This window comes from Watersipora subatra, chromosome 7 (genome assembly GCF_963576615.1).
Source record: "Watersipora subatra chromosome 7, tzWatSuba1.1, whole genome shotgun sequence".
Taxonomy (NCBI): Eukaryota; Metazoa; Bryozoa; class Gymnolaemata; order Cheilostomatida; family Watersiporidae; genus Watersipora; species Watersipora subatra.
Window position 1 is genome coordinate 201,165 of NC_088714.1, and position 16,955 is coordinate 218,119.

General features: G+C 36.8%; 2 protein-coding genes across 3 annotated transcripts in view; one reads left to right on the top strand and one right to left on the bottom strand.

The window, feature by feature from the left end:
- LOC137399517 (ribosome biogenesis protein NOP53-like) overlaps nucleotides 1-16,955 on the bottom strand; it is a 33,908-nt gene that overhangs the window by 768 nt on the left and 16,185 nt on the right. For both annotated transcript variants that reach the window (XM_068085665.1, XM_068085666.1), the window contains exons 5-11: nucleotides 13,921-14,013; nucleotides 13,655-13,750; nucleotides 10,530-10,637; nucleotides 9,550-9,714; nucleotides 9,352-9,413; nucleotides 7,593-7,779; nucleotides 22-98 (exon numbers count right to left, since the gene is read on the bottom strand). In XM_068085665.1, the coding sequence (XP_067941766.1) occupies nucleotides 22-98; nucleotides 7,593-7,779; nucleotides 9,352-9,413; nucleotides 9,550-9,714; nucleotides 10,530-10,637; nucleotides 13,655-13,750; nucleotides 13,921-14,013 (788 nt within the window). The remainder of the gene's footprint in view (nucleotides 1-21; nucleotides 99-7,592; nucleotides 7,780-9,351; nucleotides 9,414-9,549; nucleotides 9,715-10,529; nucleotides 10,638-13,654; nucleotides 13,751-13,920; nucleotides 14,014-16,955) is intronic.
- The window catches only part of LOC137399518 (RNA-binding protein 34-like), a 45,802-nt gene continuing 38,316 nt past the window's right edge, over nucleotides 9,470-16,955 (top strand). Inside the window, exon 1 of the mRNA XM_068085669.1 lies at nucleotides 9,470-9,527. The gene's annotated coding sequence lies outside the window, so the exon portion shown is untranslated. The remainder of the gene's footprint in view (nucleotides 9,528-16,955) is intronic.

The window sequence follows — 16,955 nt, forward strand, 5'->3', positions numbered from 1 at the left end:
ATGATTGTGGAAATAGCTCACTTGGCTCGGGTTCTCGGCTCAATAATATTTCGCTTTTGTAGACTTTTGAAACGGTCATCAAGGAGGGAAGTATTACACTATAATATACAAAAGGTCATCAAAGAGGGAAGTATTACACTATAATATACAAAAGGTCATCAAAGAGGGAAGTATTACACTATAATATACAAAAAGTCATCAAGGAGGGAAATATTACACTATAATATACAAAAAGTCATCAAAGAGGTAAGTATTACACTATAATATACAAAAGGTCATCAAAGAGGGAAGTATTACACTATAATATACAAAAAGTCATCAAGGAAGGAAATATTACACTATAATGTATAAAAAGTCATCAAGGAAGGAAGTATTACACTATAATATATACTAGAAATTCCACTGTCATACAGCCCACGACCAAAGAGATATTGGAAAAAAAGAAAGGGTACTGATGGTTGAGAAATGCAATATTAGCAGTGAAATGGCACTGCAGTGCAATAGGATAACTGCAACGGTAGCTGTAATGTACTGGGTGTGGGTGTTATTATATACAACAAACAGCAATAATGAAATGAAAAGATTATATGTTTATATCTCTCCCCTGCAATAGGAAAAATGCAATATTGGCCAATATTAGAAGTAAAATGCACTGATATTATTAGAATAACCAATATTATTAATATAGTAATGATATAAAACCAATGCACAATTTTGTAGACATTTCAAAACGTCATAGTTAGCAATATCAAGAAGTGATATTTATATAGATTTTTAGAAAATCTATTTAAAAAAGTGTTTGATCATGACAAACAGCAACAATGAAAGGAAAAGATTATATGTTTATATCTCTCTCCCTGCAATAGGAGAAATGCAATATTAGAAGTAAAATGCACTGATATTATTAGAATAACCAACATTATTAATATAGTAATACAGTAATAATAGAAAACCAATGCACAATTTTGTTTACATTTCAAAACGGTCATAGCTAACAATATCAAGAAGTTGTGATATTTATATAGATTTTTAGAAAATCTATTTAACAAAACTATTTAGAAAAAATAACAGTAACATATTGCCCATCATCGATGTTGTTAGTGTGACTATAACACTTCAATAGTCATCCAAACTTATAATTAAAGGTTGACTTGCAACAAAATTCACATTACAGTTATTTGATATGAAAAGATTCACCATGTCTTATTCTGTTGTGTTGTAGGTGCAAAATATGTGGAAATGTGATTACAAGCTCTTAAAAGCTCAAAAATGAACAGTTAATTGCAGCCACACGAAACCGCCGTAGTTTGGATTCTCTTTCCAGAACAGCTCAAATGTGACGTAGCTGTGATAGATGGTTTCTGTTTACACTTTTATGCAACCTTATTCGTCGAAATATTTTCACAAATAAACTTCACGCATTCAATAAAACCATACCTATTGTTCTTACGCGTCTGTTTTATTGTTATTGTAAAGATGTCACTTTTAGCACTGATATCTTATAACTTACCGTAAAAATTCGTTTAATTTTTTAGCCTTAGCTTGAAGGAGTACATATCACTGTATGATAATCATGACGAGCTTGTTGGTCACTTGTGATAATCGAAAAGTGCTGCAGAAATTATTTGTGAAGTATTGGGTAACATGATCAGATTACAACTTGCCGATTAGACCAAACCGAAACAAAACTGCAAAGTAGCGGGCATCTATATTTGATACGGGGTCTTCGGTAAAACCCGAAGTGTTTGTCATAAACTAGTGCTACGATAAGTTTTATATTGAGCTTTTTATTGGCCTTTCAATTCTTGTGGAAGCATCACATGACAAGACAAATAAATTTCATGACTACGTCAGAGAAATAAACAGATTCCAATCTACGGCAGTTTTTCGTTTTTGAGCTTTTAAGAGCTTGTAATCACATTTCCACATATTTGGCACCTACAACACAACAGAGTAAGACATGGTGAATCTTTTGATACCAAATAACTGTAATGTGAAGTTTGTTGCAAGTCAACCTTTAAATATTGTAATAATCTCATAAGAATCGTTAAAAAAATAACACCGTCATTTCCTTTACTTTTACTGCTTTGGACATCAGTTAGAATACCAAAGTACTCAAAAGTGTCCAGAATGTCAGTTACTTTGAAATCGACAAAAGAGAAACGATTATATTTCAGTACTTCTACGTTAATTACAGAAACCTTCAGCAATTCGACAATGCTATAGACTGGTGAAATGTGCACGTCATTTTTTCGTGAAATGCGCACGACTAATGGTTCTATTCTCTGTTGCTCGGCGTTTCGTTTGCCGGTCTTAATTTTGATAAAAATAAGGCTTGGCAAGTTTTAATAACGATTTTCGGCCAAATTAATCTGTCTATTTGTGTATAATCCGATCAGATGGGTAAGTTTTAAGATATTGTCGACAATTTACAAAGACTTGGTAACATATTTAAATTGGTTTATATGTGTTTTGTATTATTATTATACTTAAACGACTCTACCAAAAAATGGTTAAATTTGTTGAAGAGATTTCGGTACAAGGGTTTGCGACGTTGTTGATGAATAATTTTCGTGAGTTGTGTGCACATGCATTTATCATAAAACTCTCAAACATTCGCTCCGCTCGTGTTTGGTCGTGGGATAAAAGGTCATCAAGGAAGGAATTATTATGCTAAAGTATACAAAAAGTCATCCAGGAAGAAAATATTACACTATAATATACAAAAAGTCATCAAGTAGGGAAGTATTACACTATAATGTATAAAAGGTCATCGAGGGAAATATTACACTATAATATATAAAAGGTCATCAAAGAGGGAATTATTACACTATAATATACTAGCTGCATTACCCGTGTTCGAGAGCAGATTCACGTAAAGCAATGTTTATTAAGAGTTGTCTTTCATACTGTAAAACAACTCCAAATACGCAATCTACTGAAATTTTTGTGGTGATCAGACTGTATACACGTATGCAGTCGTAAATGTCAATAATGTTGGAGAGAACGATGGAAATATGCAATGTGTTTTACAGCTAGTCTACAATGCATCAGTCTCTAACCACTCAAATCGGAGTTGTCCTATTTTTATACATAAAACAGATAATGAAATCGACATTGCTAGGCAAACTGAAGTTCTTCAAACTGGCAGTATTGAAAAGTCACATATTTTAGAAAATTCTAGAAAATCTTTTGCTATTGCACGGCTGAACTATCGCCAGCATTTATTGAATTGAGACTTCTACATGCCTAAAACACTAATCATGACTCAGCAGTTCTTCGTCTATAGCCTGTGTTTTGACATGGTATATACAAACTGTGCAGCAGTAATGTGGTTGTGTTGATAAAATTTATTATCAATAAAATCTACTATATAAACTACATATATGGCCTCTCGCCTTTCCAACGTAAGGCATTATTACATCTGGAACATTTTTAGACATTCGTCCCATAGAAAAATTCAGCCCTATACTGTGTTGCAGGATTTAGTCAAGTGCGAAGTTTTCTACCCATGCATAGCGCCTGGTAGCAGCTGCTGTAGTTAGTGCATTTTGCTGTTGTCGCCGTTTCATCTGCTCTGAAAACTCAGCTCGACGAGCAGCTGCTGTAGCTAGTGTATAATCTTCTTGTGGCCGCTGCATCTGCTCGGAGGTTTCTGCACGTCTGGCCGCTGTAGCGGCTGCTCGGAGCTGTTTGAGTCACTGCTGGGTTGGCTCAGCAGTCTCTGCACTTCTAGCAGCTGCAGCATCTATTCTGGCCCACTCTCTACATAGCTGTGTTTGTTCAACAGTTTTGCTCTTCTAGCAGCTGCAGTAGCTATTCTGTTTCGTCGTAGGCATAGCTGTGTTTGCTCTGCAGTTTCTGCACTTCTAGCAGTTGTAGTAGCAGTTCAGGCCTGTTCTAGCTGTAGCTGTGTTTGCTCAGCAGTTTCTGCTTGTCTAGCTGCTGCTTTGCAAATTCGGTATCTTTCTTTACGGAAATCAAGCTGTTCGTGTGTTTTGGCAGTAGGCTTTTTGGGAGGCATTGTACTGCTTCAATACCGTTGGAAGAAGTGAGCGTTTTAATTGGTAAAACTGTCCTTATTATCTAATGTAACCTAACTTTATCTGTAGATCCCTTCACTGGAGGCAATGAGGTAGCAGGGTAGCGTACAGTGCTGTAGATCGAACATGAACATGAGTGATAATAGATGCATCCTTTCTTGTATGGCTCCCATATGCTTCAGTGACCTTTGAAAACAGTGTTGTCATTGGATTATGTGTGTTGTTGTCTGCATCTGAATAAAATAATAAAAATTCTGGTAGAGACATCATTTAGTTTTTAGATGAACATGTGCAGCCCACAGAAACATGCCAAGGAATGTCATGCTATAATATATCTACAGGTAGATGCAAGAGGGCCATGCTACTAGCTTTGAAAATTAGAAGTGTAAGCGAATCGCTGGTCTCAGAGTTAAAACTTGAAAAGTATCGATGCATTTTTCATGACAAAACTTGGAGTAAGAAATTCAAATTTGATCATTATTTAGGAGTCATTAGGGCTTAATGAATAGATGCAATTTGACTCGTCGGTTTCTAGTGCCAGTGCAGCCAAAATATTTGGTGCAGTTAATGCTTGCCTAAAGAGTAAGTTTAATAACACATTGGTAAAGAGCGCCTCTCCAAGTTAAAACTAATGAGTGCCACAACAGAATTAGTTTGTATAACTATATTTCAATGTAGGAAGAATTTTGCTATTGTTTGATCACCTCTAAACCATTAAAATGCAAAACAAACTGTAGCCCTACTCAAGCTAGAATCATGCAGGTGAAAATAGATATAATACCGTTCATCCAAGAAAATGGAGAAAATGCTACCTCCACAGTCTGTCAAAAGAAACTTGATGCTGTCAATAACCAAGATAGCATTTTTAACGCCCGACTTCGGCTTCAGAGCAGTGACGGTAATCTACAATGAGCCAATAACAATTTATTTGAAGTAATGTGTCGTAGTAGTAAATTAGAGTACTCGTAGCTAGAAAAAAATTAGTTAACTCAGCTGCGAAAGGAAATGAACATGTTTGCTATCACGAACAGTGGCAAATTCAATGTTTAGCAGTAGGTGTAGTAGATCAAGTAGTGGAGGTGTGGCAATTCATAGACAGTACAACATTGAATGGGAAGTACTTACCTTTTTGAAGTGGGAAATTTAGTAGTCAACAACAATGTTTTGTCCAGTGGCCGCAAGAAATAAACGTTCACGTGATCTTCCCTCTACGCATTGGCAGTAAATATAAATTACATGTAATTTACTACTCATTAATTTATTTGAATTCTGTAGTAAATTTTATTAATTTACATAAATGACATTTTTTAACCCAGCGCCTAGCGGAACAGTACCGTTAGGCATCGTTTTGTTTTTTCTTTCACCGCTAGAGGCGGACTAACCGGATATAATGCCCCCTGCGGTGAAAGAAAATGCCACAGAATAGCGCAGCCTCTAAATAAGCCCGCATGGCTCAAAACATCGGAAAAAAGTAGTGGCTAATAGTCCGAAAAGCATGGTAATTAAATTTTACTACTCATATTAATTCAGTTGGCTTTGTACAACCGAATGGAAAAAAGAAAGATAGCTCTATAATTTATTTACTACTTGTATTAATTCAGTTCACTTCGTAAGACCGAAATACGTACGACGAAAAAAGGAAAGACCGCTCTATAAGATGGACACACACACACACACACCAGCACACACAGATTGCGTTTATATAGTAGATAAAAGGTCATCAAGGAGGAAAGTATTGCACTATAATATATAAAAGGTCATTGAATGTTTTGAAGGAATGTAATATAAACGAGGTATAATATAGACTTAAATAAATATAAGTCGGGGACGTGGTTGAGGAGACGGGGCTCTATCATTGCCCCACTGTCCTGTCTGTGATGGAACAGAAAAGTTAGGTTGAACTGATTAGAGCAGAAGTAATTGCTAAGATTGATGAAGATGGTTGCTGAACATCCTCAAGACTTTTAGCCAAATTATTATTGTACAATTGACAATCTTATAAAATGAGTCAGACATGAAATTTACAAACAGGACAGTGCGTGTCTAAAGCCTGGTTCCCATACACGCCGTAAGCACAGGCGACAGCACCACAGGCTGTCAGCGGTGAAATGTGAACCTAAGCGCTGAGTATCGCCGGTAGTTATCGAAGGTCAACGCAAGAGTTCAGCGCTGTTCAAGTTTTGCGAAGAGCCGCAGACAAAACCTTCTCAAAATGCACTGTACAGATGAAGGTCAGCATTTTCAAAACGACATGACGAGTGAACATTTTTTATGTGATTATTAGTGATGCAGCTTTATAAGAACAGATGCCGCCAAGCCTAGCGTCACAAGTGTTCTGCTGCGTAAGATTACCGCCGAGGTCTCGCAATGGATATGGGAACCAGGCTTAAGCTTGCCCTCTAAAGATTTTAGCTATAGTATTATTGCGGCACACCTCATTTCGACTAGTTATAGTATTATTGCGGCACACATCATTTCGGCCATGAAACTCTTGTGGCTGTTCTATTTGAAGGTTAACTGAGAGCATTTTAAATTTACATCTAATCATACCACGATAATTATGACACTTCGTTTTTCAGCAATTATTTTGACGTTAGAAGATCGCAAAACCAGTTTTGGAGACAAAAATATTCGCAATGCAAGCTCCAAGCTGTGATATAAGGTCATTCTTTCGGCAAAGCATTGAATTATGATATACATGCATAACGTCAATGCTGAGGATTAGCCAATGTATGATCAGCGCTTCCGTCGACTGCCATTCTGATACATTTTCTTCATCTAGTCGCCATGCTACTTGTTTTGGGTACACAACATGGCAGATAATTATAAAGCAAGGTCAATGCATATACCACAAATACTGAAAAGGCCTGCGCTGTATTTAGATGTGAGACAACTCCGAAGTGGTAGTTATATAATCACACCAATTAGCATGTGCGTACATCTTGCGGAGTGTTCTATCAAGAAGTTCTTCTTTCACACAAATAAGAAATTTCAAAACTTGTTCGTAAAACTGGACTATTCTTGAAGTCGTCTGTATAAAACCTATTAACATGTCTGATGTCTCATCTCATGCTCTGGTATCTTGAATCATGATTTTGAACAAGCAATTTTTAGATAACTGAGTTCAACAAATGAGTGATTTTAATATAATTATTCAGTGTCAAAACTGTTTAAAGTCGATATTTTGCAAAGATCGCGAACCATTTGTTCATTTTCATAACTTGAAAAATATTGATAAAACCTGCTATTTGGTCGAAATTTAAGAAAAAATTATTCAAACAACAAAATGTAATGTTATCTATTAGTGTTACAGCAACTAAAGCTTGTGCTGTCAGTTAGCCATTAAGAAACATGTTATATTAGGCCAGTGGCCAGAGTAACAAATTGAATGGATGCTCTAGGAAACTATGATCAGAGTAACATATACATGTATGTAGTTACCGGCACCTTTGAAGTTGCTTCTCAACGCAAGGCTTGGTCATGTTTAAACTTGTTTCTCGTTGTGTGGGAATTTCTTTTCTGCAAGAAAAATACAAGAGCAAGACTTACCCTAGTGAGAGCTAGAGATCCTTTCAGCTCGCTCGTCAATAACACATCCTCATCCGGTTCCACAAACTTCTTCTTGTAGAGCCTCTTTGTCCCACCAGCCTTCTCTACTCTCTTTGCCTCTCTTAGTGCTGCCTTCTTTGCCAACAGCTTCTCTCTCGCTGCCACTTGTTTCTTTATGGTCTTGAGTCTGTATGAATAGCAACAACATGAAGGCTACCTAAGTAGTGTTTATAGCGATATGATTCTATACTGTAGAGATTACAGTCATACCACGATATATATACCGCACTTTTCCGACTATTAGCCGCTACTTTTTTTCTGATGTTTTGAGCTATACGGCTTATATAATGGTGCGGCTATCCTGTGGTTTTTTTCTATCACCGCTAGGGTGCATTAACCGGAATCTCCGGTTAGTGCGCCTTTAGCGGTCAAAGTAAAAACGAAACAATGCCTAACGGTACTGTTCCGTTAGGGCTAGGCACTGGGCTAAAAAGCATGGGTTAATACGGAACAGTGCCTAACGGGACTGTTCCGTACTAACCAGCAAAGTTGCTGCCGTGTTAAAAAGCACCATCATGAGTTCTGCAGCCTATGCAAAAGGTGTGGCCTATGTATTGTTTTATTATGTTTTTTTTTAAATAAAGCAGATGCGGCTTATATAGGGGTGCGGTTAATAGTCTGAAAAGTACGGTAAGCTAAATGTGTTCCGGGACTGAGCTCGTAGGTCAATTTTCTCATATCTCAAAGCAAAATAGCAATACAAAATAAGTATAGACAAATTAATGAGTTCCCATTTTCTGCGAAACAAAAAACACCTAAAAACAAGATATTACGATGGAAAATGTGGTTTAATTGTTCTAATTCATGACCTACACTCACAAAGGAACAAATACCCATCAAGCGGTTAAGATCTGCAATAAAATATACCATTATCATGTACAGATCTGCATGAAGTTCTTACCTTCCAGACACACGGTAGCAGCTAACGGCGGTGTGAGAGAATTGCTGGCAACACATTCGGTACGCTACACATTTGTGATGCTACATAACATAAACCTTAAATTTAACTTAAATGAATTTAGCCCTACTATACATACTTACATACATACATATATACTACTCAACACAAACCTAAAAATAAGTTTTAATCGCACTCTACACTTAATACTAATTTTGTCTTCCGGTTCATTGTTTATTATCCTCTCCGGATTTACCGCTTATTCCCTCGCTTTCACTATCACTTTTAGCTGACCCTTTTAAACCGACTGATCCGAAGAGAAAGAACAAGCAATGCCATTTTTAAAAATCCTCGCGCACTGGCCACCTAGCAGCCGCACTGAGAATCGTCTCGCATCCTTGCATCTCAAATTTGTCTTGAATGTAAAGGTATGGGGCTGTATAATAGTAGCATGACTTCATGCTGTAGTACTTAATGGAGGCCCTATCGCTCCGACCTACATCAGATTGGTATAGTCGTTGCTTCAAATCCTTCTGTTGGCCACAAGTGCGATGGCACAGGTAGAATCAGCAGAAAAAATGGTTGCATACCAAGACGTAATCAACAGCCAGTTTGTTTTCAAATAGCAATTTCATTGTTAGCGGCTGAGCTGCAGGTACCAAAGTGTTATAGCCAGATCGAGAGTTATACCGCCCTTTTATGAGATCATTTGTACATTGTTAGTCATTGTTTATGTATGTGAGCAGTATAAAATGAAGGCGGCACACGTTATTGTCAACTATTGTCTAGGTATTCACCTACCGCTCATTGCTGTTGCGATCTTGTCGAATTCTATCCTCTTTCTCTTTAGATAACAACGATTGCTGCAAGGAAATCAATCAGGCCATCAGACGTTGTACCAACATAACGCAAAACATAACGCTGTACTACTAGTGCCTAGTAGCTGGATATTCACAAGATATGTGATTATGTATGTGGTATGTACTTGAATATTCATACCGCTTTAAGACGTTCCTTTCGTTTTCTTTTCTGCTTTTTGGTTTTCATCTTACAAGTTTTGGAAGCGTTAACTGGTTCTTCTCCTTGTTCATCGAGAGAACTGTCTGACTGGTCATCTTCATCAACTAGTCCCAGACCTTGTGATAATTCTTTCATAAGGCTAACCTGAACACGTGTAATATTAAAAACTATTGAAAGATAGCAGGGGAAGCGAGATAGCAACACACAGTCAAGTGTATCGCCAGCAAGCCTCGCATCGACGTTGGGTTCACTTTGAATATGGGAAGATCGAAACCCGATATGAAGTTGATTAAACATCACACCAACATATGTAATGGCCAATATTTTATGTAGGACCAGATGAGCAACTCACCTGTGTGGAATGCTACATGCTATTTTAGGTACAGCTATGTAGCCATGACACCTATAACCATTTGAGTTTAAATGACCAAGAGTTAACCATGTAGATATACCATGACTCCCATATCATTGCGTAAAGATACTACATTTGGTGTATGGTAAACATTGAGCCAGGCTGAAATAACGCTGTTCTAGTCACCAGAGAGTTACCTAGTTAGGTCCATTGCCTATCCTCATTGTTCATGCCCCTCATCTAGCTAGGTCAATCCTTGCCATACCCATAGTCTGCTGCCATACCCATAGTCTGCTGCCTTACCCATAGTCTGCTGCCTTACCCATAGTCTGCTGCCATACCCATAGTCTGCTGCCTTACCCATAGTCTGTTGCGTTACCCATAGTCTGCTGCCTTACCCATAGTCTGCTGCCATACCCATAGTCTGCTGCCTTACCCATCGTCTGTTGCCTTACCCAGTCTGCTGCCTTACTCATAGTCTGCTGCCTTACCCATAGTCTGCTGCCTTATCCATAGTCTGCTGCCATACCCATAGTCTGCTGCCATACCCATAGTCTGCTGCCTTATCCATAGTCGGCTGCCTTACCCATAATCTAGTACTTCTTACCTGGCTAGGAGGCCCATCACTACCATAGTTTGGTTTCAATTTTCTCTCTAGTCGTGCTTCATCCACATCTTCCTTGACTTGTTTAACGACTGTTTTTTGCAATAGTTGCTATAATAGAGAGTATTTAAAATCACTGCAAACATCGTATTTAACAACCAAAAAGCATCCAACTAAGCACACTACAAAACCCTACAAAAATAAGAAAATAAATACTACATGTAACTTTTTTGTTTAGCTGTTAATGCTTTCATACCAATTTTACACCATAAAATTAAAAGGTGTGGCGTGTATAATGATTTAACTGCTGAGAAAACAAAATTACATTTTTGCAAAAGATAAAATAAATTTAGTGGTTTTATTGGTGCAAAAATTGTTAAAAGGTGTACTACCTGTATTAGTGTTGTTGTTTGGCAGTAGTGTTGTTGTGTCCCAAATGGCTGGCCAGCCTTACTAGATTTCTAAGTGTTTAACCCAGTTTTTTGACATAATATTAGAGGTATCTCGTAGCAATCTGGCCGTCTGCGCGAATCCGGTAGTACATTTTTCTGTACTTATATGTTAAAGCCACGTGTCAATCATGTGATAAGGTACTAATAATAGAACGTAAATAATGACGCATTACAAGCGACAATGTTTGATTTATCACCATAACTGCATTTTTGAAATTATATTACAAAATCTAGTGATAATACTTCTATAGTTTTATTAATTACTTGTCATATGGTAGAAGAATAAAAAAATTCGAAGTCAGAGGGAGCCGCAGCGAGGGAATGAAAAAGCCGCATGCGGCTCCGCAACCGCAGGTTGCCAACCCGTGACCTAGACAAATAGCTTACAATCCAGTCCATTGATCAAATTCAAAGTTAGAAAGGTACAAACCACGACTGGATGCTCTTATGTTCAAGAGCAGGTACTACTGATAAACAGCACGATTAACAGCACGATAAACAGCCACAACAGCTAGAGATTATATGTGGAAGAAACATGTAAGTGCAGTAGATTGATTAGCGACCTATAGGCTCCAATAAGATGATTAGAAAAGCTGTAGCCATGAGAATGAGCAGGCAGTTAAATTAAAAACATACGACAGTAACACTCAGGCGATAAACAGTGGCAAACTGCCCACAGGACCAGTAATACTTGGAAAATACCATGATAGCTAATAAAATGGACAGTTAATAGCAACTGTGAACATACATGTAGGCTATAGTTTCGCTCTACCATACATGATTGGTTACATTTAAACTCTACTATAGATTATTGGTTACATTTCAACTCTACTACACCTGATTGGTTACATGTTAACTCTACTACACGTGATTGGCTAGACTTCAAATGTACTATAGATGATTGGTTACATTTGGACTCTACTATAGATGATTGGTTACATTTCAACTCTACTACACATTATTGGTTACATTTCAACTCTACTACACATGATTGGCTACATTTCAACTGTACTATAGATGATTGGTTACATTTGAGCTCTACTACACATGATTAGTTACATTTCTACTCTACTATACATGAGTGATTACATTTGGACTTCACTACACATGATTGGTTACATTTGGATTCTACTATAGATGATTGGTTACATTTCAACTCTACTACACATGATTAGTTACATTTGGACTCTACTATTGATGAGTGGTTACATTTGGATTCTACTACACATGATTGGTTACATTTGGACTCTACTAATGATGATTGGTTACATTTGGACTCTACTACACATGATTGGTTACATTTAGACTCTATTAGTCATCTTAATCATTACTGGGTAGAGCCTGAATAACTGAGTGCAACATGATTATGTAGCAATTAACACCAGATATAGACCAGTTATTTAGTGAAATCCTAGAGGTTGTTAGCAAGTCCTGTCTAATTAATAATTACTTATGAAACACACGCACAGCATTTGCATTTCAGGCAATCATTTAAAACCTGAAATTAAAAGAAATGTTCCGATGTCAGAGAAGTCTACTTGTGCTATTTCTTGTAATATTCACACAAGTTTGATAAAAGCAAAACTAAAAAGAGATTATCGATAAACTTTAAACGATAAAATTATTGGGGCAGCAATATAACACACTTTATAATGATAGACAGCTGCACATAATATACTTCATTTCTTTGTCTGAAAAATTCTGTTTGATCAGGGTAAAGAGAGTAGAGAGATATTAACTTCATTTACACCAATCAATACAGTTAAATACAATCAATACAGTTAAATACAATCAATACAGTTAAATACAATCAATACAGTTAAAGCAAATTAAAACATGAGACAAAAAACTAAAACAAAAAATAGTAACATAAATTATGTGTATTGAAAGAAAAAGTTCTTTGTGCACAATCCTAAGTAAGCAAAAACCTAACATTTTATTTATGTAGAAATGCCACTTAAGGAGTGAGAACAGGCCCAACATGGCTCCCTTTGTCCTTCCTGTGACATTACTTTGTCCACGCTTTACTGTGTAAGACTGAAGTTCATTGCAGCAAAAATAAAATATCTACTTCTATCAAACTGAACCATAATATATTTTAAAGAGAAGTTTTTAAACTAATTAATAACAGCTCCATTTGAACAGCAAATTTAACTGTGTATTTATTGTGTATGCATAGTTTATAACGAGTAGATTAATGCAACAGGAAGTAAGAAGGCACCATATTGGTTTCATACATGCTCTCTCGGTGACATTATTTTCTCTATACAATGTTTATTAAGTCTGATACCAACACATACTGTACAAGATTATATAGTTACTAGGCCTTGTTATCGTGGTGAATATTATGCTTTCATGAACCAAGTTTTACAGAGTTTAAAAAAAAATGATGCAATTGCAACGTGTCTCTCCATAAAGTTTTTAACCAACTAAGCAGATAGTTGGCTTTATACTTGTACTGATCATCATTTGTCATTGGCCTGCATCGAGTGATTATATATATTGTTTGGGAGAAAATACTCATGGTTGTTTGTCCTGTAACCACTTTGACAGAGTATATAGATTTTATTGCAGCCATATTTTTACTACATCAACATGAGAGCTGGACGGAGTGAGGTAGGTGGTAATGGTAGACTGTTGTACAGGACAGAATCAGGGAAGCTAACACTGCCTTACCTGGTGATCATCAAAGGCAGGGTTATAGGAAGAGCCAGGGTGAGGTGTCTCCACAGCTGCGATGGTAGACGGTTTAGCTTGCAAGGTAGCGGGTGCCTACGTATACAATATCAAAGTAGGTAGGACCATTGCCTAATCATATATGTAAAGTTCAGATTGAAGTTATATAAAGGCAGTCAAGTCTAAAGAAAAGACAAGAGCTGGAAACTAGATGAGAGGAACAAAACCTAGCAGCATACGGCAATCTATTATTCTTTAATAAACACCTTGACTCGACTTTTCTTGGTAACAGTGGCAAAATGTTCATCAGCGTATTTGCTAGAGTTATCTTGCCATAGATCATAATTCTCCTGGTGCATCTGTAAATAAGAAATACAATAAAACCTTAATTTCAACATCATGGCATTCGATTTTTCAACTCTAGCCCTTGAGTGGCGCTTTATTAGAGGTGACGTTCAAGTAGAGGGTGGCATGTATTTTTCAAACAAATTTTGAAAAAATAAATCCAACTTTTTTAGCGAATGTCACCTATGTTTTGCACTCTCCTTCGAGCGGACGACATTACTTTTTTTGATGCAATGAATCTACTATAACTTACCTCCAACTTGTCGTAGATCTCTAAATAAATATGCATTAAGAAGCTGAGTGATATCTCTACCAGTTGATATTTATTGTTTGCACTTAACTTACGATGATCTTGTAGCCTGCATAGCAATTTTCTGGAGCTTTCAATTTTTTTATTGTATTTAAGACATTTTTATTTTATAACTATATTTAAGAACATTGCATTAAAGCTCATTGCACTCATTGAAATATTTCCTACAGCTTGCAGCCAAAACTGGCTTTTTATGTGCAATAAAAGAGGAGCTATGAGCATTGATCCATTGTAAGCCGAATTTGGATAACCCCGTAATGATGCTATCGAATAATATGCTAAAAATCTTCTACCCTACAGGATGAATTTATTCGTGGAGTTAAGTTTCGTGCAAATTGCCTTTTTATGCATATTCGCGGACTAAGTTATTCGTGGGTGAACACAATCACTCACTATTAAGAACTAACTCTATTGCGGCTAGCAATAGAGTTAACCCTTCGCATTCGCACACTGCGTATTTAGGTTTAGTGTTTAGGTTATAGGTATTTATTTAGGTTTAGTTTCTATTTAGCTTACAACTACAAGTCGATCATGCTAAGCTATAAATTTCTGGCTGCGTTCAGAGGTTTTCACGAATATTCATCGATTTGGAGGCCTTTGATGAACCAACAACTTGTGGTAAGTAATGAGTTTTTTCAAAACCATTTGTGACCCAGGCCGTCAGAATGTACAATCGTGCGGTAATTGCATTGTTCACAATAGCACGCTAAGCGTGCTTTACGCTATTATATGACTCACGTCACTATTTTAGTAAAAAGTGGTTTATAGTGCATTCAACCCTGCTCTTTCACGTGGTCTTGTTTATTTTTGTGTCTGACCAATCATAAAGCCATAATTGCCAATTAACTATACCCATATCGGTGGTTGCTATGGAATTTTTCATAACCCAAGATCATAAATATAGGCTCTAACTGTGGGTGCGCGCATGTATGTGGCTATTTCCTGTTTTAATGCTTCAGACTAGAACAAAATAAAACCTTCGCAAAAATTACGGCTAGTTGATGCTAGATGATTATTTCTACTTAGAATCTGAGTAATCTTAGCTGCCTCAGATCATAGTGAAAGCGATGATGAGGATTGTAATAATAGGGCAACCTTAGAAATACAGCTGCTTACGCAATATGTGGATATGCTTAACGATAATGCGAATGAATTAAGCCTGCCTAGCGGCTATTTTTGCGATGACGCCATTCTGCATACTTTGTGACAACCTTGAATAATTTTGTAAAGAAGTGTGATGCATTGGCAATGGGGTTAACTCGAAGCCCCGGCGATGATTTTAAAAAAGTTTTGGAACTTGGCTACATTTAGTATTTCTGTCTAGCAGCTAGTTTTTAATTTGAGGCATTAGTTATTCCCTTTTGTGTTTAAAAATAAAATTAATTATTTGCGGAATTTAATAATTCGCGGAATTGACTGTTCGCGAAATCGCGAATTTCTATATTCATCGAATATTTTCATCCTGTAGGGTAATTTATAAAGTTATATATAATAATAATCTAGCAAAATGCTACAAGTATAAATTTAAGAACAAGTGACATAAACAAACCATTATTATGAACAATGCAAAAACAAAAATAAATATTTTTGAAACAAAATATTTGCATCGTTTGCTCGGCCAGTTGCCTTCTGATTATTGCTTTAATTTGGAACCATTTCAGCTTCTGGCTGTTCAATACCTTCCAGTGTCTTCTGACCTCAACTCTCTTTCTGCAGTGCTGAATTAGTCGATATTAGCGTTCAAACAATTTTTTAGCAGAGCAAAACAATTACTTGCGGCTGTTCAAAATAATCTTCGCGGAAACAATGATAAAATTTTAGCCGCGTACGCGCTTAGCACCATATTTAGCCTCAATATTCCATCATAAATGTTAAACTGTTTTTCACATACGTTAAAGTAGCAAGACCACGTTAAACAAGGAGCTACGATTACCCTGATAAAGTAGCAAGGCCACGTTAAACAAGGAGCTACGATTACTCTGATAGAGTAGCAAGGCCACGTTAAACAAGGAGCTACGATTAATCTGATAAAGTAGCAAGGCCACGTTAAACAAGGAGCTACGATTACCCTGATAAAGTAGCAAGGCCACGTTAAACAAGGAGCTACGATTACCCTGATAAAGTAGCAAGGCCACGTTAAACAAGGAGCTACGATTACCCTGATAGAGTAGCAAGGCCACATTAAACAAGGAGCTACGATTACCCTGATAAAGTAGCAAGGCCACGTTAAACAAGGAGCTACGATTACCCTGATAGAGTAGCAAGGCCACGTTAAACAAGGAGCTACGATTACCCTGATAGAGTAGCAAGGCCACGTTAAACAAGGAGCTACGATTACCCTGATAAAGTAGCAAGGCCACGTTAAACAAGGAGCTACGATTACCCTGATACAGCTACTAACAAGGAGCTACGATTACCCTGATACCCTGATAAAGCTACTAATAATTTCTGTGGTGTTGCTTTTAAAGCTTTAATGAAAAATCGTAAGGCTTTCGAGTTAGAAAATGGACTTTTGATACGAACTGCAAACATAAAACAATTAAATGTTTTTGATGTTGCCGAGTCATTATTAGTTCCATTTTGCGAACAATTTTTTACTGATCACTTATCTACTATATAAACGGCAGTCGTTGTCTGTCTGTCTGT